The 22,138-nt window shown below is 48.2% G+C and overlaps 1 protein-coding gene across 1 annotated transcript; it reads right to left on the reverse strand.

The window, feature by feature from the left end:
- Positions 1-14,907: 14,907 nt before the first annotated feature.
- On the reverse strand, positions 14,908-21,635 carry LOC135904302 (uncharacterized). Its single transcript, XM_065434928.1, has 2 exons — positions 20,672-21,635; positions 14,908-15,396 (listed from the first exon to the last, which is right to left on the reverse strand). The coding sequence occupies exons 1-2, from the start codon at positions 21,248-21,250 to the stop codon at positions 15,166-15,168; spliced, it is 810 nt and encodes a 269-aa protein (XP_065291000.1). The 5' UTR covers positions 21,251-21,635; the 3' UTR covers positions 14,908-15,165.
- Between the last annotated feature and the right edge of the window lie 503 nt (positions 21,636-22,138).

The following is a 22,138-nucleotide window of genomic DNA, read 5'->3' on the forward strand; positions in this document are numbered from 1 at the left end:
TAATTATGGGGTTTTACGTGCCAAAACCACTTTCTGATTATGAGGGACGCCATAGTGGGGGACTCCGGAAATTTGGACCATCTGGGGTTCTTTAACGCACGCCTAAATCTAAGTACACGGGTGTTTTCGCATTTCGCCCCCATCGAAATGCGGCCCCCGTGGCCGGGATTCGATCCCGCGACCTCGTGCTTAGCAGCCCAACACCATAGCCACTAAGCAACCACGGCGGGTGCCTTTCGTATGCAGCAACAATGTTTACAATGAAAATATGAATGACATCCCACTAAGAAATGGGCGGGTCTTGACAATCGGCCAGGCCAGGACTATTGTGCCAAAAGCACATGAATTGAGCATATCACAAAGCAACACTTTATTGCGAAAATAATACTTATGCAAGGTTTGAGCAAAATATATAAGAAATGCTAAGTAAACCGAATTAAAAGCACATCAAGAAGGACTAAAGCTACCAGAAACAATTCTTAATGAACTAGAAATTGATCAATGACTATAACATGTATAAGTGAAATTTGTAGGTGCACATACAATGACGAACAGCTAGAATGCGAAGTTTGCTAATGTTTCTTATTTTGCACAGTAAAAAGAACACATGCCATTAGGTGAATAGACTAGAGTCATTTAGAAATTGGTATCACAGCAACTGCAAGAAGCAGAATGAATACATTGTACACTTGAACCCATGAATACATTATAGTACACTTTGCATGCATCTCCAGTCTCCTAAAATAAAAAAAAAATGAAATTGGCTCGCCATCCCCACCCTGCGAAAGTGAATGTCCAGCGAAGCTGTTTAATACCACCACTACAACTGCTGTGGGGCTATGCAATGCTTTACTGCTTTAGAGTGATGGTAACTTTGACAGCAAACCACCACCTGTAGCGGTGCTGCAACAACACTGAAATAAGGTGCTAGTCTAATTATTCCATATATGGCTAGGGACGTCAATTCCCACGTCGCAAGCTGCCATCGCCGCGGCAGCTTGCGCAGCAGTAATCCCTACTGGGAAACATATGCAGAGCACTACATGCTTTGCATTGTTACCAGGCGCACCTTATCATCAATTATTTGGCTCGGATGTTCCTTTTGTACTTGTTCTTTATTGAAAGGTATGCTGTTTTGTATGCTGTATCCATGATTCCAAAGAATGTATGCACTGTGCGCTTCACTTTGCTGAAGCCTCTGCCTTACGGGGGGTACGAGCCATTGCTTCTGGCCCTGCAGTGCCACCGCAATCGCCCCACATTTTTGGTAACGGACACAAAAAAAATGCTGACAAGCTAGGGTTAGCTAACAGCTTCACTGTAAAAAGCACTCTGAATACAAAAAGCTTTCGCACATGTAGCTCCGAGCAAGCGCTTTACCAGTTCATCCCCACTTTCACATCCAAAAATATTTGGCACACAGTCCAAGTAGAGTTCCATTGGTGAACAGCTTGCGAGCACGCCAGTTTGTACTCTTGAGTTCCACTGATGATGGCACTGCCTTACGTGCTGGTACTTGAAATGTTTTCAGTGTAGACACACTTGCTGTCCTAGACAGGTATGCCCAGATATTTGCAGTGGTGCTCTATTTCGTCAAAGTGGGCATGAAAGTATGCACTACGCTGGTAGTTGAAATGTTTTCAATGCAAGTGCAATGGCTTCACCAGGATGACTTGCCTAATACCATCTCTGACACATGTATGCGCTCACTCTTCACTTGGTAGCACTAAACTATCAAGTGTTCCCACTCGGTGTGCTTGCCAGACAAGTGGGCAGGCCTAGCATTCAAATTTTTGCAGCTTCTAATGAAACATATAGCAAAACACTTAAGCTACAATGTGAAAGATATGCTAAATTTTATGACTTATGAAAGTGGCATTAGTTCAAAATGTGCTACTGCAACAGTGTATCTGGGTCATAAAAAATAACATAACCAATGCTAACTATAAAAATGTTCGCGGAAATTGTTTTGAAAACGCTGTTCAATGAAATGGGCACATAATATAAAGATTCCACATTAATTATCTCTTTGTGACTTCATATATGTTTTTCTAGCAAAAAAAGGGAAATGCTTTGCTTTTTTGAGCTCCTGAAGGCTTCACAAATGATACTAAACAAATTGGAGGATTATAACATGCCTTGTTTATTAGAAAAAAGTGGGACGTATATGTCTCATTGGCACATTCTGTGGGTCTCGGAAGTGGGACAACACTGTCCCATTGTCTCATGAAGGCATCATCCTGAGATCACTTGTGTGCCTATTTAATGTGAAAGGCACCAAAACAAGTGAGGGGTACCTTGCACACCCCACACATGAACTTTGTGCATACCTCATTTCCTGTGGTGGAGCACCACCTGCAACTTTGCCTTGTGGGCACTTTTTGTGGATTGTGGCCGATCCCTGTGAAGCGAATTTCCTCTGAGACTCGAACAATTTTTTGGCCGTTCTTTCGGCCCTCCTTGTTCATCCGGAATGGTTCTGTGCTAATGTAGTGCCTGAACGTTTGTCCATTTATGAATTGCCGTCCTAGAACAAGCCGGAACCACAAGTATGTTATGTCATTGTTGGCGCAGTAATGAATGAATGCATTGACAACAGAAGCATCGAAGAGAAAAAAAAATATCCTATACCAGGACTTCTTGGAATGCCTATCAAAAGTGGAGGCATTTCGCTTTTGATCAAATTTGTCTACGGCCCTCATCGACATGTTGTAGTCTGTCAGTGCTTTTGGGCAGATCACAGCCACTGAAGAGCCATTGGCAAGCTTCCGTGACACTTCGTCAGTTTCCTTCGGATCATGGACATTCGACAAGAGGTGAACATCTTTAGTGTCATGCCACTGATAGGCTGTGACCTGACCTTTGGAGCGCTACAGGTATTCTCCCTTCTTTAGCTTGTTGTTTCGCTTCAATTCTTCAGGCAAGTCCTTTCTGTTGGTGCCAACCGTCCCTCCGGCTAGGATGCTCCTCTCAGCGAGAGTTTCCATTAGGCGAGTGCAGGTAAAGTAGTTATCAAAGAATGGCCGCGTTCCAGGCTGCACGTTCTCTGACAGAGAAAGCACGACAGGCTCACCAAGGCTTTGATTGGCCGGTCTTTGTGCGTTCTTCCCTTCATACACCTGAACATGCAGCAAATAGCCCATCTTTCAGTTGGCCCTGCACCAGACTTTATACCCTCTTTTTATGGCCTTCATTGGAAGGCACTGTTTCATACTAGATCTTCCTTTGAAAGCAACCATGCTCTCGTGAATTGCCTGGCGAGATGACGGCGAGTATTCTTCGTGAAATTTCTTGTTGAGTTTATCAACAAGGGGACGCAGCTTAGCGAGCCTGTCATAGCTATCTTCTTTCTTTTCTGTGCTTCTCGCTCGCAAGAGCACGTGTCCGGCACCTCACAAGAGGCAATGGACACTACACCTATCCTCACGGCGCACCAAGTGCCTAAGGGGCAGCGAGACTCCCTCAAACGCTCCATAAAGGAAAAAAAAACCCATTAGAGGGCCTCAAAAGAGCTCTATAATTTAATCCCTGTAATCTCTGTAATTACTACTTCTCTTTCTGTTCACACAGCACATATTTACTTCTAATATGGATACACAAATTATTCAATGGAACGTCAGAGGTCCTGTTAGAAACCTTGATGATGTGCAAGAACTCATCCACGAACATAAACCAAAAGTGCTGTGTTTACAGGAAACACACTTAAAATCAAAACGCACAAGCTTTCTCTGACAGACGTTTCGAAAAATCACGACGATGCTATCGCATCATCGGGCGGTGTTGCCATTGTTATCCATAAAAGCATTGCGTGTCAGCTTTTGCAGCTACCAACGCTTCTTGAAACAGTGGCGGTTCGAGCTGTTCTCCTAAATAAAATATCACCATTTGCTCGCTTTACATACCCCACATTACAAATTAAACAAACCTGAATTTCAGTCCTTCATAGATGAATTGCCAGAACCCTATGTTGTTCTTGGTGATTTCAATGCGCACAGCTGCCTCTGGGGTGACTCTCGTATAGATGCGTGAGGTCGTCTTGTTGAACAGTTCCTTTTTTCTTCTGGTGCGTGCCTTTTGAATAAGAGGGAACCCACATATTACTGTCTTGCAAACAGAACCTTTTCTTCAATTGATCGCAGCATAGTTTACCCATCTATACTGCCTGAACTCATGTGGGAAGTTATGAACAATTCTTACGGAAGCGACCACTTCCCCATACTGCTGAGAACATATAAAGAAAACGAATATCCCCCAGAGGCTCCTAGGTGGAAGATAGATACAGCCGACTGGGAGAAATTCCGAACTCTTAATAGTATTTCATGGGAGGACATGTCCTCGTTAGGAATTGATGCTGCTGTGGAGTATTTTACAGCCTTCATAATACAGGGTGTCTGCCAACCGGGAAAACCGGGAATTCTCAGGGATTTTTAGTAGTCTGGAAAAACTCAGGGAAAACTCAGGGAATTTGTGCCTCCATCAAGGAAAATTAGCTGTAATTTTATTGAAAGGGTCGAAAGTCGCGGTAATGCTGGCTCGAGTAACAGACAGGAATTATAACGAATCGTCATTGACGCCCTGTCGTCGGCTGGAGGAGTTGCCAGTGTAGAATCAACGACCGACTTTCGGGATTCCCGATAATTTGGACGGCTTCGCGGCACCACCACGTACCCCATAGAGTCAATGTATCAGAACGTCTGAAATTTCGGACGCAAGAACTCTTTGGCGTCCGATTTTCCGGGCGTTCTGCATGACCGCAGGTCCGAAACGGCATTAATCAAAGCCACCGCTGCCATTTTGATTACCTCGCCGCCTCGAACCGGCGCTATCGCTCGCAGACCCGCTGGCAGCCAAAGCCACCACTGCGGCAACGCTTCGCCTAGCTGCTCCGACGTTCGTTATTAAGCTGCTTGCCGTTCGGTGCCGTGTTTCTTCATTTCTCTGCTGTCAACAATAATTTTGGCTTCGAAGCTCGGAAAGCACGACGCATTCCATAATGCTTTTTCGTGAAAGTTAGTTTTGTCTCAGTAGAGTTGTGTGACGCGGTGAAGCATTAGCAAAAGTATTGCAGTGAAGCCTAACAAGCGTAGGGAGGGGCAATTGTCACGGGACACAGTATGTATTCCTTAATTTTACACGTATGCACCCGCCCTCTCCTGTCACAGTATGAGCCCCGCTATGCCTAATACGTGTACTGACAGGCATTCAGAGCTTTTCCAGACGTGCTTGTGTCGATTTGAGCCCTTAAGAGCAGTAAAATACATGCATTTATTTTTTCGGACTGCCTGACTTTTCGGAAGTTTTCGCGGCCACTAGGGGGTCCGAAAAATTGGACGTTGACTGTAAACTGACCAAGAGTATGCTTCGAATGGTCTGTAGTGTCAACGCGTGACAGAAGGAACATGAGAACAGAAAGGACCAACGCATTGAGGAATGAACGGGGAACGAAGTATGCGAGTGCTTCTTTGAAGGAGCCTGAGCTAAAAAAACACTCTTGGCTGACGCCTAGATGCAGGGGTCCCTCATACAAACCAAAATAAACTTTTTAAAGCAGTGAAACACAACACTGAGGCGTCGTGCGCGGGCTGTATGTCAGGATAGTTGAGGTCGACTTACGAGCTGTTGAGAGAAACTCAATTGTGACAAAATTCGGGCCTCATACCACTGAGCTTGCTATCAGTTGGTATAAGCAGCTCATATTTGAGAATATTTGCTTCTGTATGCATCTCCTTTTTATTTGTATTTGAGAATGTCAGACTCGATTTGCAATTTCTTTCGAAGACATTTTATTTGCTGTGCATTTTACTAACCCCTCCCTTCTATTCTTTTTTTTTTAATAACACAAACACTACTCCTTAGTATTCAAATTGGATTAAGTCGGTTCTTTTTTAAAAAAAATTTCTTATGCTTACGAAAGAGTCAGAGCATCGGGCGATATGGTTCCAGCCCGTCTTGACATAAAACATAGTTCTGCATCACTCAGGGAATTTCGCAAGGGCACTCAGGGAAAACCTGGAAAACTCAGGGAATTTGGTAATGTCAGCTTGGTAGACACCCTGATAATGTATTAATATCGCAAGTTTGACGGCCCATATCCCGTAACCGATGCCATCTTCAGAATCTGTTTCGATATACCGTGCAAACTCACTAGCTACAATTCGTAAAGTGAAATATGGGCCGGTAATATAATTACTCGGAGAGTTATTTCGTACAATTGCGTTATTTCTTCAATAGAACATTTTGACTTCTCGTAGAAATAATGGCCGCCTTATCAAGCAATTTAGCTCAGCGGTTAGGATATTGCTATTTGCCACAGGCACTTTTAAAATTTTTTTTGCAGCTAAAGCAAGAAGGACCCACTATTTACTGATAAAAAGTGAAAGGGAAAAATCAAACTTAGTTTGGTTCTTTGTCGTGATGCAGGGCCTTGGGGTAAAACCAAGGACACTTATTTCTGGCGTCAAATGCCGGAACTGGCTGGAAACGCGACCCGAATCATTATTGCGGGTCCGCGGCATGTACTTAAGCAAGTCACGGGTGTCAACGGTATCGAGGACTCGGACGTATTTTCTTGGCTCACTCATCTTATAAGAGGTGATCCGGACGAATATACAAATCCGCCCGATATTCGTGCCAGCAGGAGAAACTGCTTTGGTGACTAGTTAAAGGTGCCACGACGTGGTTAATCGGCACATGATAGTTTTGCATTGCAACGAAAAGTATAAGTACTAATATCGTATCCAATAACGCCAAATGAAAAAAAAAGAGAAGTAGAAGAAAAAGAATAAAGACATTACTGCTGAAAGCGCTGTACCTCGCCTTTTTCATTTTTCTATGCCGCCCATTGCCACACGACGCTGGAAACGTATTGAAAGGATCCCGGGGGGCTTTCGCTTGGCGATTAGTGTGCGTGCGCCAACGTTGAGTGTGCACCGGTTGCGTGTTTCCTGTATCCCGATTAATTAGTATTGGTTTGTCCATAGCAACATATGTTTGCTATAGCAAACATGTCGACACTCAAGGCACATTTCTGCAGTAGCCGTCTCCGTGATTTTCCGTGTTTAAAGTCCGAGAGCCATAACTGTATGCGCGAGTGAAAGCTTCCAAGAGGAGCCGACGGTCGCTGCTCAATCTCGCCCGCGCGAAACGGAGGAAAGCCGGGAGGAAGCGCGCCGTCTGCGCCGCGCGCTCACACCCAACGTTGCCAGATAAAGGATGGAGGGAGGGGGACGACGTTCTTCTCCGTCTGCAACTGCGTATGTGGCGCTGTGGGCCGAGTCTCGGTGCGTCGATGGTTCGTAACTTTGTGCGTGCTGTGTGTTTTAGTCGCTCAGTTCGAGTTGGAGTGGTAGACGGGACGAAGGTCACTTCGCTCCCTGCTGTTGCCGCGTTTCTTCACGCGAGCGTTTTGACAGAAGTGTACGCTGTCATCGAGTGTGATGTGCTCATGTTTGATGTGCGCGCTGACACCATGTTTGTTAATTTAGTTAGCAAGCGAATATTTAAAGATTGATACGGCCGATAACAGTGCTATCGTTACTTCGTATGGCTGTCTGCTAATTTGCTATCAAAACGGTTGTTCCGCATTGAGGGCAAAACTGCGACTTTTCTTTTTGTTTTTAGAAGCACGCTCTTGGTAAGTTATGTAAATGTCAAGATGCATTTCTCACTTTTGTTCATTTTCTGAGCGTGTATTATACCAAGTTATGCGAAAATATTTGTTTTCGGAACGGAAGTCCATAAAACGAGGCCAAAGATATGTTGTGTTGGCAGTGGAAATTATAAATGCTCTGGCATATGCTGGAATACTCAAAGTATGGACAAGACTGCATGCGTCCTAATGCATAAAGAATCCATGGCGCACCACCCGCCATTCACAAACAATGCCTGGGGTAGCGCGCGCGTGCAAAAAAAAAAGGACGAGCCGCGGACAGACAAAAAGAAAGCAAAAGTAAAGGTGCGCGAGGCAAGCGGAAGGATGGAGAAGGAGCTGAGCGGGTGGTCATAATAAAAACAAAAAGGAAAAACAAAGATCGCTGGAGTCAAGGCTTTAGCTAGAGTGAGGCGGTCCAGCGCTGCTGCTGTTCTGCTGCAATGACAACGTAAACAATCGTGTGCGCCGCCATTTTTCCAAGGTATCGCCTTCCTGCTAGAGCCGTAAATTGGCGCGAACGTCGAAAGAGGTTTGCTTAAAATCAGCCAGTGGCAGCCATGCGGAGATTCACCCCTGGGTTCTGGCCGCTTAGTTCACGTTGAAGCAGGAGGCAGCAAGAATTCGTTCGCCGCTGCGGGCCCTATCTTGAAAACGTTCGCCTTACGTGACGGACGGACAGATGGGAATACTCGTTGGGTAGGCATAAAAAATGCTTGAGTATTTAAAAACAAAACGAGGTTCTAAACCTCATGCCAGGCTGCCGCAAACATGCATATCGTTAAAGATGGCTGCGAAGGTACACACGCCCACTCACGGTACGAGGAGCTATCATTTCGGGGTTAATATTAAGCAATTTAAAAAAAAATCACCGACGTTTAGAATACAGCCTAATGCGAATTTTTAGCGCTGCACTTGTTTTGAATTCGCGATATATTATGGGAAAGAACCTGATCTGGAGGACAAGGTGCTCTCGGCGGGGGCATTGAGCCTCTGTTCGGGCAGCGCGTTTAGAAGCAGCTGCAGAGGAAGCATTTCCTCCGGTTGCGTTGCTCATTGTTCAGAAAGAAAGCGTTAACACGGGAACGCGTGGGAAGTGGGGAGTGCATTCTCTACAGTGGTGGCGGCGCCGCCGGCGAAGTAGCGCATGAGCAGCGGGTCCGAATCCTACGCCAGCGCTTTGTTTACGCGCTTGCCGCATACCTATGTTCTTTATACCGACGCCAAGTCGACGTTTGCCATGCTTGCGGCCACGTAGGCCACCGTGCCGACGTTTTCATCAGCAGCGAGGAAGAGAGAAGCAAATGCCGCGGTTGCGGAAAAGCAAAAGCGGACGACGAAGAAGAACATCAATGCACCCCAAAGTGCGAAGCGTGCGGCGGGCCCCACGTCACCGGAGACCGAACGTGCAAAAAGCGCTATCAAATTCCATACATCGTACGACGCCGACGTCGAAGACGCCGACAAAGAGCAAGGAAGGCACAACTGGACGAAGAATCTGACGTCACCGACGCAATTGGCGACATCTCGTTGGCTGCACCAACTGCGCGGAGCGGTTCCATCCTGGGTACCCGATCTGTATCCGGAGGGCGCTCACGCTCGAGAGGGAGAGAATCCAAACCGAGGCAAGGAGAACGCTCCTCCAGATCGAGATCCCGGTCTCGCTCCCAGTCCGTCAAGCGGGCCACGTGGGCCGACAAGGTCAAGGGAGCGACACAGCCGTCCGGGAAGACGAACGCATCAAGCAAAGAAACGACAGGTGAGGCACAGCCAGAGCATAGGATCGATCCCCGTATGCAAGCGCTCGAAGCGGAAAATAGGAAACTTAGACGCGAGCTCGCAGAGCTTAAGGAATCCTTTAACAACATGAAAGGAAAACTCATAAACCGGCATGAGGTTAGCAACAGTAAACCAGGCCCGTTAGCCGGGCAGTCGAAACGCAAGGCGCTCAACCCGGAACCTTTTAGTGACACAGAGGAGGAAGAAGAGGGCGACATAACCGAGGTCAACGAGACCCCGTCCGCCGCCTCGGTTTCCCCCGTCAAAAACGAGGGTAAACTGGAAAAGACCCTGAGTAGGATTATGGAAATGCTCTCCGCCATAGAGTTGAGAGTAACGCTATTAGAAAGACCTAAGGCTCAGTCCAAAAGTAGACAAATAACACGTACTGAACCGCTCCCGACAGGATCAAATCCTGACGGGGGCGCCACAGGTCTCTAAAATTTCACAGTAAACAAGATGGCTAACACAAATAACAATACCGTTAAAATTTGGCAGTGGAACTGCGCTAGCTTCCAGAGGCGCAAGGCTCCGTTAGGTCAGCTCGTCAGATCGGTGACAGACAAGCCACAAGTGATATTACTGCAGGAGACGCTCTCGGAGAAGGAGATTACTCTGTCGGGGTATCGCGCAGTAGCGTACAAAGGCGAAGCGGGGAGAGGCATCGCCACCTTAGTGAAAAAGAGTGTCTCTTTTGTGGAGCACACCGTTCCAAAATATCGTAGCGGACTAGAAGCACAATTGATCGAGCTCGTGCCCAGTAGATCGAGCAACGCGAATGTCTTTATTCTTAACGTCTACAGTTCGCCTGCAGATAAGAACAGAGACTTTAATGCACTATTCCATTCCGCAATCAGGGGAGCCAGAAACGCGCCCCTCTTAATTGCGGGGGACTTCAACGCTCCGAACACGGAATGGGGATACGGCTTTAACAGCAAGAAGGGCACAAACTTAGCCGGATGTGCAGCCGATTTTCACCTCGCGCTTGTTACAGATCCTAGGTTTCCCACTAGAAGGGGTAATTCGGTCAGTCGAGACACAACGCCAGACCTCACATTCTTCCGAAATATCGAGGGCACGTGGGATAATATCCAAGAGGACTTGGGTAGTGACCACTACGTTCTCGAAATCGCGGTGCAGGTCAAACCCAAACCTCCGGTCAAATACGAATACGTCGATTGGGATCTTTTCCGAAAAATTCGAGCCGAAACCGACCCCTCAAGTGAATCCTTCAAAGAACTAATTACCAATCTTAAACAGGCCGTCAAAAACGCGACCAAAGAAATCAGCACAACACTTGAAGTCCCCAAAATGGACTCTCGGTTAGCGCATCTCCTGGAGGCTAAACACGCTCTTGGAGAGAGGTGGAAAATACAGAAATTAAATCGCCGACTACGAGCAAAACTAACGTCACTAAACAAGGAAATAGAGTGCTACTCCAAGCAACTGGCCCTGCAACAGTGGGACGAAACGTGCAACGAAACGGGCGGTCGCATGAGAAGAGGTAGTAAGTGGAATCTGCTTAAAAGCCTCCTAAACGATAAACATACAGTCCCGGAATACGCTAAATCTCGCCGTCGATAGGCTCATACATAAGCAGGTCAGCTCGGGCCTCACAAACGATGTAATTGTCGACGACCTGGCGCGAACTTACCTACCCGTCAAGGAAGGAGACTCGCAAGGCATAAGCGCGAGAGCGGCTTACACGGGGCTAGACAGACCAGAATTAGACGAACCTTTTACGGTTCCAGAAATCAGAGACGTACTCTTCAACCTAAATGGAAGATCGGCCCCGGGTCCCGACGGGGTCACCAACAAGCTCCTCCGGAACCTGAACGACAAGGCCATCGAAATCCTAACGGCAGAGATAAACGAGGTGTGGAGCTCGGGGCAGGTCCCGTCGGAATGGCGCACCGCCAAAGTGGTGCTCATCCCCAAACCGGGGAAACCTCCACACATAAATAACCTGCGTCCCATCTCTCTAACATCGTGCATTTGCAAAGTGGCAGAACATGCAGTACACAATCGAATCGTCGAACACGTCGAAAACCACGAACTATTTAGGCATAATCTAATAGGTTTTAGAAAGGGACTCTCCACACAGGACGCAATGCTCCTCCTGAAAAGATCTATATTCGATAACGAGACGCGGGACGTACGAGCTATCATTTCACTCAACCTCGCTAAGGCCTTTGACAAGGTGGCTCACGAACACATCTTGAACGAAATTTCCCATCTCAACCTAGGGCGGAAATTCTTTAATTTCACTCTCTCGTTCCTATGGGAAAGGAAAGCGTTCCTTCGACTGGGCACGATCTCGGGCGGTCCGTACGAACTGGGCAACAGCGGAACCCCTCAGGGCTCGGTGCTATCCCCGCTACTATTTAATATCGCCATGCATAAACTCTCTGAAAGGCTGGCCGCACTCCCAAAAATAGGCCACGCAATCTATGCAGACGATATCGCAATCTAGTCCCCGGGGGATCTTTGGCCGATCTAGAGCAATCTCTCCAGGCGGCCATAGATGTGACGGAAGAATTTCTTACATGCACGGGTCTCAAGCTATCACCGACCAAATCCGAACTCCTCCTCTACAGACAGTCGAGGCAGGGCGTTAGGAACCTCGAGCCTCTGGAAACGCTGCCAGTCGAAATTACAACACAAGAAGGGCACCCCATTCCGATGGTGAACCCCATCAAAATTTTAGGACTTCTAATCAACGCCAAAGGCTGCAATGCAGAAGCTCTAAACAAGCTGAGCGCGCAGGCGAAGAATATACTAAGACTCATAACTAGAATCGCAAGCAAAAGGGGGGGACTCAAGGAGGACAACCTACTCAGGGTCTTCCAAGCTTTCTTCATCAGTCACATTACTTACACGGCACCGTACCTCAAGTGGAGCAAAATTGAAACGAACAAACTCGACACACTCATCAGGTCCGGCGTCAAAAGATTACTCGGTATTCCACAATCCGCTAGCACATTAAAACTACTTGAACTCGGAATCCACAATACCACAGACGAATTAATTGAAGCACAGTTTACTGCACAGATCTCCAGGCTTTCGTCAACTAAGCCGGGAATCAAAATTCTTGCTGAGGCTGGTCAACTCCCTATACAGGCACCGCTCAACCGACACCCCCTGTCTAAATTAGCCCGTGAAGGTATAAAGGTTGAGCCCGTGCCGAGGAACATCCACCCAATATATAACGAAGGTCGCAGAAGAGCGCGGGCTAGAGCCATCCTTCAACGAATAGATCCTTACGGGGCAGATGCATTCTTCGTCGACGCCGCCAAATATGGCAGCGAAGACAGGTTTGCAATCACGGTCGTTGACGCGCGCGGAACACTTATCAGCGCCGCATCAATCTACGCCAAACACGCGAACGAGGCAGAGGAAACCGCGATAGGCTTGGCTCTTCAAGCCGCAAAAGGCCCGGCGTCCATTTTCTCCGACTCGCGCACGGCGGTCAGGGCTTTCTCGTCCGCTCTAGTTTGTAAACACGCAGCTGACATCGTTAACAGATGGTTTCGTATTAATACGCGAGAAGAAACTGCAGGTCATATCGCCATAGCATGGTTCCCGGCCCACATGGACGATGCAACTAACCGAGCGGGTTGCAACCCTAACGAGCGGGCCAACTGCCTGGCGCGTGAATTCACGAACCGCGCCAGAGCTAGCGGTCTGGTTCTCCCGCAGGATTGCCCCTTCAAAGATAAACTTACAACCTTTCACGAAATTACGTCACATTACAGACACAGCAGGAGAAAATTCCCTCCCCCCCAGTCCGAAACTGAACAGGGCTAAGGCTGTTACTTTCAGGCTTTTAGAGACGAGATCGTACCTCACTCCGAGAGCGCTTAGTTGGATAGACCCAAACTTTCCTCAATCGTGCTCCAAATGCGGTCACGCGTGCTGCTCCTTCGACCACATGCTCTGGCTGTGCCCGTACAACGCGGGCTCCGACTTTCATAACAAGTCCAAGTGGGACGCCTTGCTGAGGAGCTCGGATTTCCCAAGCCAACTACAGGCCGTCCAGAGGGCCTGCGACGTCACGGAGAGTCACCATCTCCCTGTCCCGTCGTGGGCGGAGCCACCAACTTGATCGGGGAGCCTTCGGTTCCCCCCAATCAAGTTCCTCAGGACAATCTAATAAAGCTCTTGTCACTGTCACTGCCGCATACCTGATCATGCCGGAACTCCGCTTTCCTGCTCAGCCTTTTCGCCATACTCTCCTCCGCTCTCCTCCTCGTGTTTTTTATCCCCCGCTGTGCTTCGCGTTCGCTTTTATCTTTCACTGTGCTCGTTCGCTCGGTTACGCCGACGTCGACGGCCACGCTTGCCGCAGGAAGAGGCGCCTTGGAGCTGCGCTCTAAAATTTCGAGGCATTTTTACTTGAGCAGAGGCCATGTCGGTATGACCTGAAACTATACCGGGTGTCTTAACTATCATACACCAAGATTTAAAAATATGTAAACGCCATGCAGCTGGACAGAACGAATAATGTTCTTTGCCGTGGCTCAGAGATAACTCAGATTACTTTTTTTTGCATTCCGCCTAATTACATTAGCGTTAATTTAATATTGAACTTCTCAAATATTTTAATTTGATTAAAAGTGTCAATGAGGAAATTCTAGAGCGTCATGAAAAACTCCCGACATAGCTTTCTGTTGCTCAATCTGTGCTACATAAAAGCGTTTTTCCGAGCGTGAGAGAAGCCCGCGAATATACGCAATATTGCCGCGTGACTGGCCGGTCGAGGCACTTTGCCTGTGTTCGTGAGCTTCCTTCTTTCTCGGAAAAGCTGCTTTATGTAGCACGTATTGAGCAACAGAAAGCTGTAGCGGGAGTTTTCCTTGTTGCTTTACAATTTCCTCCTTGACACTTTCAATCTAATTATAATATTTGAGAAGTTGACTAATTATTTAGACTACTTATGTAATTAGGCTGAATGCAAAAAAAACCGATGGTCTATCCCAAGCAATGGCAAGCGACATTACCTTGGTTCTGTCCAGCTACGTGGGATTTGCACATTTTGAAATCTTGTTGCATGATAGTTGGGAGACCCTACATATTACGTTATGAGGAGCGCACACACGTTCGCTGTGTCAGCTGGTGTTAGCCGCCACCGTCGTCGAGATCGGCCTGTTTAAACAGGCGACTGGATTTGTAGTATCGTTGAGTTAACTCGGTATTTACTTTTAGCGAAGCGTTGTTTGCATTTCAGTTTACGCTAATTAAAAGAAAAAAAGAGAAAACGTAGCGGTGGCCCCTTCAGTGCGGCTATAGGCAAGCAAACTTCAGCTGCTAGTATACAGCGGAAGATGCAAACTGCGGGGTCGCAGTTGAAGTATGTGTTGCCAGTAGCTGGTAATGTGCGATGCCTTTCAGCCTTAAGAAGGCCTGCACGAACAAGCAAAAGAAAAAGGAAGAAAAGAAAGAAGTAATCCCAGGAATGTCGAGACTATGAAATTCAGTGGTATTTGTCAAACCGGCTATTTTATTCAAAGAAAAACACGTTGAGAGAAAAGTATGGAGCGTGGTTCCGTGAGCCCTTTATGTGCAGCGTATGTACCGCGGCGCCGAAACCAGGCTGCAGAGACTCGTCGCCAGAACCGTGACCTTGGGTCCGTAGAAGCGGTCCAGCGCATCGCCCGGGCTGGAAGCACGCTCGTCCCCGCCGCGCACGTACTACGTGTGGAAATCGGTGCACGGGTCGACAGATGGGTTCAGCGTGCTCAACAGGCGGCGCGCGTGCTCGGGGCAGCCTCCCGTCGAGCAGACGGGCTCCTCATAGTGGGCTCCTTGCGAGCAGCGAGCGCTCGCATCTTGCGCGCCAGCGCCAGCTCGACGAATGCGATCCCGACCAGGCACGGGAACACGGCCGAGTACAGCGTCGCCTTGGGCACGGAGCGCTCCTCGACGCGAATCACCGTCGGCACCCACGACAGGATGCTCGGGGAGGACACCTGCTCGCCATGGAAGATGACTGAAATCTAGACCGCACTGTCGCACTAACAAATAAAAGGAAAGCCAGGGCATCAAATGCCCCAGAAAAATGCCTCATATAGTTCGCAACGAGGCTATTGTGGGAGCCCGTAGGCGCAGAAGCTGACGCTACAGTTGACTGCCGCCTCATAGAGCTTAAGGGCGTTGCCATGCATACTTCAAAAACACTTCTTTTCGTCACTGTGTTTAATTAGCTTCACGCCACAACTCCTAGATTTCAGGTCCTCCTGCTATTAAGAGACATTGCACAGAGCGAGTTCCCAACCTACGTCACCACGTTTTTTCCAGAAAGTACTGGCGGAATCGGCATGCCTACGCTCTAGGTGACTACATATATTGCCGAGGCGGTGATGCAACTCTTCTAGAGGACAAAGGGCCGTCGTCAACTAGCATCAGAGTAAGCACGGTGATCGTTTTCGTGCAACGATTATTCGTGACTTGCGCGTTAGAACACCACATGTAGATATGCACTATGTATGGCTTTCCCGTTGAACATTTAAACTTGCAGCATGCTTGTTAACACGCGAGTACGGCACAACTGCTGCAGCGAGGGTGATCTTGCGGTCTTGACCGGTCCCCTATCAAGAGGCACGTAACGGAAATAGGGTTCAAGCGAGATTTTATGACAAGTTCGATTTGCCGGTTAGATGAAGTCCATGGTATGTGGGACGTCATCATAAAGTTTCACATAATTAATATCTCCACATGCCAAAGGTGTGGCAGTCAAGAAAACATGGGATTGATGGACTGTACCCATGCATTTGGCTGAACTTCGCCTACCGTCTTTATCACAGCACTATGGCAACACCTTAGCCTACGCCACAAGAAACGAAATCTACGGCATTGAGAATTCGCAACGCGGACAACACGTTGGATGACGCGTGAGCTGAAATGTTTACGAGTTTGTCGGCCGTTTTGGTAATTTCGTTATGCGTCAATCGACGCTTCCTGGGCAGCATACACCGTCGACAACTCTGGCGCGACTGACAACTGCGAGTCGTCACAGGATTTCGGGCCACCTGCTGCGGGAAAACGAGTAGCCGTGCGGTCGACCGCCGAGAACGTCACATTCAAATGCGTTTTGTGCCATGCCTGGGCTTGTACTTATACATTGTCGTGTTCAATTAGTATCGAAACGCGCCTTCAAAGTTGAAATGCACCTACTTCAGCACTCGACAGCCGCCCACAGAATCATCGAGCAGGTGTCGATTCCGTTCATGAACTGAAGGTTGAGCAAGTATAGGATGGTGCAAAGCTGTTCTTATAGTTAATTAGCATAGACCATATCGACTTGAAAACAAGCACTCTTCCCAAATTGGTATGGTGCACACAAAAAAAATCGGAAATAAAAGACACGGCGTGGTGCCAACATCTCATTCCCGTATAGGCTAGCTTCAACTCGCCCTCACTAGCACTTATTTAAATGAATTTCCTGTTGATACATACCTGCGTTTATCTGTACGTATTGATATGCTGGTACGTTATTTATTTTTGATGAACTGTTTGCCTCTTATGCCGATGAGCCAATAATTAGGGGTTGCCCTTTCGATGAGGCAGGGAAAACAACCACATTACTCAGCTTCCAGAGCACGTGGTGTCAGTTTACTGGCATCAGTACTTTCACGAGAAAACTACACGCTCCATAAAGGAACGACAATGAGCACATGGTGTCCATACAACGCTACAGTATGCTATCGAACACGTAAACCGCATTCATAACGCAGAGTGTATACGAAGACGGAGAATCAGCTCATTTATGCGCTACACTTACACTGTAAGCGAAGAAACAGAACACTCGTGCCGGCGCGAACGATGCGATGTTGCTAATCTATGCAACCTTGTGTGTCCTGCAACCTTCCGTCATTATTTGATGTCAGCGCTGCACGGCTTCCACTGTACATGAAGCGAATGCCGATCACTGGCCCTACGCGCATATGTAAACGAATCCGCCTCTCTGATCCCGTAAAACATCCCCTAAGGACAAAAACAGATAAAGATAGGATATAGCGCAGAACACACCGCGTTCTGATCTTATTTTTCCTTGCGACCTTCTTGTATTCTGCCGAGTACATTACTTGTTCAGTATGAGCCAACTGGCTCGCAACAGCTAGTGTACTAAATTCTGGGGTTTTACGGCCCAAAACCACCACCTGATGATGAGGCATGCCGTACTACAATGGGCTCCGGATTATATTTGACAGTCTTGCGTTATTTAACGCGCACACAATGCTTTACACGAGCGTTTTTTGCATTCCGCTCCCATTCAGCATGCGGCCACCCGGGTCGATCGGAGTCGAACCCACGACCTCGAGCTGAGCAGCGCTACGTCATTGCCACTGCGGCTACCGCTGCAGGTCGCTTCTGGCTCTCTGGCGCTAGAGCTCCGCTGCTGAATCAGGCGCTGTCGAGGGAAGTTATGTACTCCACGAATCAGTAATGAAATCGACAGTTTCGTTGGGACATTTCTTGTGGAGAACATGCGAAATGTCGATTTGAGAACAGGTCAAACATTGAGAGCGAGCAGCTCGTGCAGCATTCAGCCGCAACATATCAGCCTCGTCCGCATGGTGATAAAAGCTGTCGAGTCTTTGCAATGCGACGAAGATTTTATGTATCAGTATTCCTACAGCTCCACTCACGCCCCTAAACACGGTTGTTGGCGAACCGCTTCCAGGCTTGGTTTCGGCGCCGGTAGAATCAGGCGCTTATCGTCTAAATGTGACCGCACCCTAATTGAATACCGTTGTGGGTCAACAGCACTTGCCCCGAACTTGCGCAAACCTGTACATTATACGTCTTCGGCATTTGAGTTTAGCAGCTTTAGTTCCTGTCCACCTCGACTATGAGCTTGCCAGCTATCCGCGAAATTCCATACGCGCGTGTCATTCCCTCCGCGAACCGCCGTACAAAAAGTTTCCTGCGCTCGCCGCTAGGGTATCGCGCAAGTGCAGTCCGCTCATGCAAAAACACGATAACAGTCATGTACTTAGATTTAGTTGCACGTTAAAGAATCCCAGGTGGTCCAATGTACTCCGGAGTCCACCACTACGGCATGACCCATAACCAGATCGTGGTTCTGGCACGTACGTAAAACCCCATAATTTAAATTTTAAAAAAATATCCGTTCATGCAAAAGCCGGATTCCCAAGCGAGCATCTGTCACTGCGAAAATTCAGTTTAAGGTCATATTAACCTCGTTCCTTTTCCGTGTTTTGCGTTTTGACTGTCTCAAAATCACTATATCGAAAGAAAAAACAAGCTAAATTGCTTACGATGTCAAAACATAGTTTGAGCGGGAGTGTTACTGCCCAAATATAATCTAAATTTAGCTAAGCGCATAATCAAATGGGTCAAAATTGTTTTGTGTTTAAATTGTAAATTGTTTTATCTAACGAAACGAACCAATTGTGAATGTAAAGCAATTATTCGCGCTCGAGAAATGAAAATTTAACCAGAATTAAACAACCATAAAAAAAAACACACCGGGCCGGTGTGATGTAGCGATGCCTTCCGCTCCACTAAAGGTAAATCTTACCACGCACCGTTCGTAATCAGCTAATCCCGTCTACAACGCGGTTTAAGCGTCACTCTGACCACTCTTCAAGCGCAAAAAAAAAGAATGACATCTGAAAAGACATCACTCCAATATCGCGGTCCAACTATTTCCTTTATTTATAAAGCGTTGTTAGATAACAGAAAGAAATCCATGCGCTGCCCATTGTTCTCACGTTGTTTGAACGGCTGCAGCGCGACGTTTCTCTCCGGTATTTGATAGCGTAAAACTTTAAAGGCCTCAACTTTTAGAGCGTGTCTGGGTGTCGACTTCCAATAATAATAATATTTGGGGTTTTACGTGCCAAAACCACTCTCTGATTATGAGGCACGCCGTAGTGGAGGACTCCGGAAATTTCGACCGCCTGGGGTTCTTTAACGTGCACCTAAATCTAAGCACACGGGTGTTTTCGCATTTCGCCCCCATCGAAATGCGGCCGCCGTGGCCGGGATTCGATCCCGCGACCTCGTGCTCAGCAGCCCAACACCATAGCCACTGAGCAACCACGGCGGGTGTCGACTTCCAGGCTCATCTCACCTGTCTGACGCTAGGCCGGCGTGTAGGGAACTTTACTATAAGTGAGCAGCGGAGGAGGCCACGATATAACGTTACGGCAGAGTACAATTGCCATCGGCGTTATTTTGATGTCTTGTCGTTGGCGAGTGCTTTGAGACGAAACGCCGTGACGTCTAACCTTCGGCATACAGATATGGTATGGCCCACGCCACTGTATATGCCGGCGGAAAATGAAAGCTTTGTGCTAGTTCACCTATCCCCAGCACGCGGCCTCAGGAGGGTTGCTAATCTAGCTGACACTTGTAGAAACAGCCGCAGGAGCAGTAAACTGACGGATGAGGCCAGGCTGACAGCGCTCTTAAAATGCAGCTAAAAAAAAGTGCAATAACATTGCGACTTCTCTTCGGAAGAAAGTACTAATCATCTGAAAAAAAAAACACGACAAATATGACAATAAAGAAGAAATTGTGTGTCATTTTTGTCTCTCCCGCATTACTTAGAGACTTTTAGAACAGTGGCCAAAAAAGAAAGCGAGGTTTGCAGAATGTGGTGCCCATTACAGCAAGTCTTGCGTCAAGCTAGTGAGGGTAGACCGCATAGGCCGCTTCTGGCCAAGCGTATCAAATTATCAAGGGAAATTGTTTAGAGGGATACTAAAAATAAAATTGAGCTGTAGTAGATGACGTGCCTAAAATATATTACTAAGAAAGTCGCTTTGTACACCGAGAACATGCGTGGCAAGCCATAAAAAGCGTGCAAACTAAAAACGGGTGACGACTCCCGCATCAGCTCGCCCTTACGTTCCTGGGCTTTAACTGCTCGGACGTAGTTCATGTTCTTTTTTTTTTCGGCAAACGTGGTCTAGATTATATACTGAACACCCCTATTATAAGACTGAACTGACTTTTTTGGGAACTGGTACAGTGCCACCACGAATACTGAAATAAGAGAAAATTCTCTGATGTCCCCGACGTCACACTGACGTATACCGGCGCCAAACTTTCAGCCACGAGATTTTTTTTTTAAATGAAGGTTAGCCTTCATTCTTTCGCTACTTAATCAACCTCATATAGCGAAATTTAGTTAAGAGTTAGAGTTTTAAAAGAACATTTTGTCAGCCTTAATCGATTAAGTGGTTATCTATTTCGTGTCCAGTGGTAACTTACGCGTCTGCGGCTGGACTGCGATGCGAGTCTAGGCGCCAAGCGGCGGAGTTCGCGGTTCCGGACGTGCCCGCAGTCCTGCCGGCGTTCCCGGCGCGATGGCGAGCGACGCCTCACGCGCTGGCGGTGCCGTCCCGAACGGCACGGGGAGGTGCGTCCGTCCTGGAATCGTCCCCTGATGTCGGATGATGGCAGGTCCAGCCACCTGACGCTCTCGAGCCAGGCGTTCCGGCGCAGTAGCGATCTCTGGCCGTAGAAACCGACGGTGGCCACGAAGGTACGTCTGCTCCGTGGCTCCGGCTGGTCCAGAGGGAGCCGCCTGCTGTGCGTCGGTTCTTCCTCCTGCGACGCGACTTCTTGCGGGGACAATCTGCTTCGGCGACCTTTCGTCGCGGTGTGCGCACCGAGAAAGCGGCGTCTGTTGGGCGGCGCTGTCGGAGGCGAAGGGCTACGCGAGCCCCGCGAGGCGGGCTCGTCAAAGGGCGCGGGTCCCCTTGGGCCCCGGCCACGAACCTGCGCTGCAGCACGCGTCGAACACGAAGTACCTTCGTCCGACAGGGTGCTGTCCGAAGAAGCCCGCATTTTGTCTTGGGTGCGCGACGGAACGTTAGAAGTGGAATGCTACGAGACGCGAGCTGCATTCTCGCGGAGTCTCGAGCGGCGGTTGGTTAGCTGGCCGGAAGAGAAGTGGCACGACCCACTACGAGGGGTTCGCCAAGGATCGGGAGGCATGCTAGGGGAAGAAACCTTAGTACATCTGTGGTCACCGCCACTGACGGCGTGTCTCCGAAGAAATCTTCGTTTTATTTTACAGCGAACCTGTTTATGTCTAGGGTTCCGTGCATTCTTCCAGTACGCCAACAAATATGTGAGCAACAGCTGTCATCATCAGCAATGGCTCTTGCCACACGGCTCGCGCGTTTATCGTCGTCGTCTACCACAGCTTGCTCGTTTTGCGCCTCTCGGCGAAACGGCGCGAACGCGCTCGTGCCACTGCTCGCGCGTTCGTCTTCTTGCACAACTGGCTCCGTTGCCGCTCATCACGCCAGCGTTCTCGTACTGCCTGCCCTTCCATCTAATTTGAACTGCATGCCCGGCGACTGTTTCCTCTGCAATAAAGGCCTGAAGGCGCATCGCGAAGGAGTGAGAGACACACGGTGCGAATTCGCGCGTGATCTGTCGTTTCACGCGAAGGAGGTTGTTGCTGCTGCGCTGACCAGTGGCGTACAAACAATTGTTCGAGAGGGGAGGCAAACCGCAAGCGATCAACGATCTGACGTTGCTCTCTCTCTCGCTCACCCTATATATATATATATATATATTGCGACTTACTATTGCAATTATTGAAAGAGCCTGGAAATGCGTCTATCAGTTCACAAATTTAGTAACCGCGCATGGTGAAACATAGGGGCGCGAAATATTATTTCACTTTTATTTATTCATTGCAACAATATAAAATGTCCAGCTGAT

This window comes from Dermacentor albipictus, chromosome 2 (genome assembly GCF_038994185.2).
Source record: "Dermacentor albipictus isolate Rhodes 1998 colony chromosome 2, USDA_Dalb.pri_finalv2, whole genome shotgun sequence".
In the NCBI taxonomy this organism is placed as follows: Eukaryota; Metazoa; Arthropoda; class Arachnida; order Ixodida; family Ixodidae; genus Dermacentor; species Dermacentor albipictus.

Bases quoted from the DNA above. Each gene is read 5' to 3' on its own strand.
- LOC135904302 (XM_065434928.1), bottom strand. From the start codon at position 21,250: ATGCGGGCTTCTTCGGACAGCACCCTGTCGGACGAAGGTACTTCGTGT. The intron at 15,397-20,671 runs GTAAGTTACCAC...CATGGCGAGCAG, and splicing joins CGCAGTCCAGCCGCAGACGC to GTGTCCTCCCCGAGCATCCT.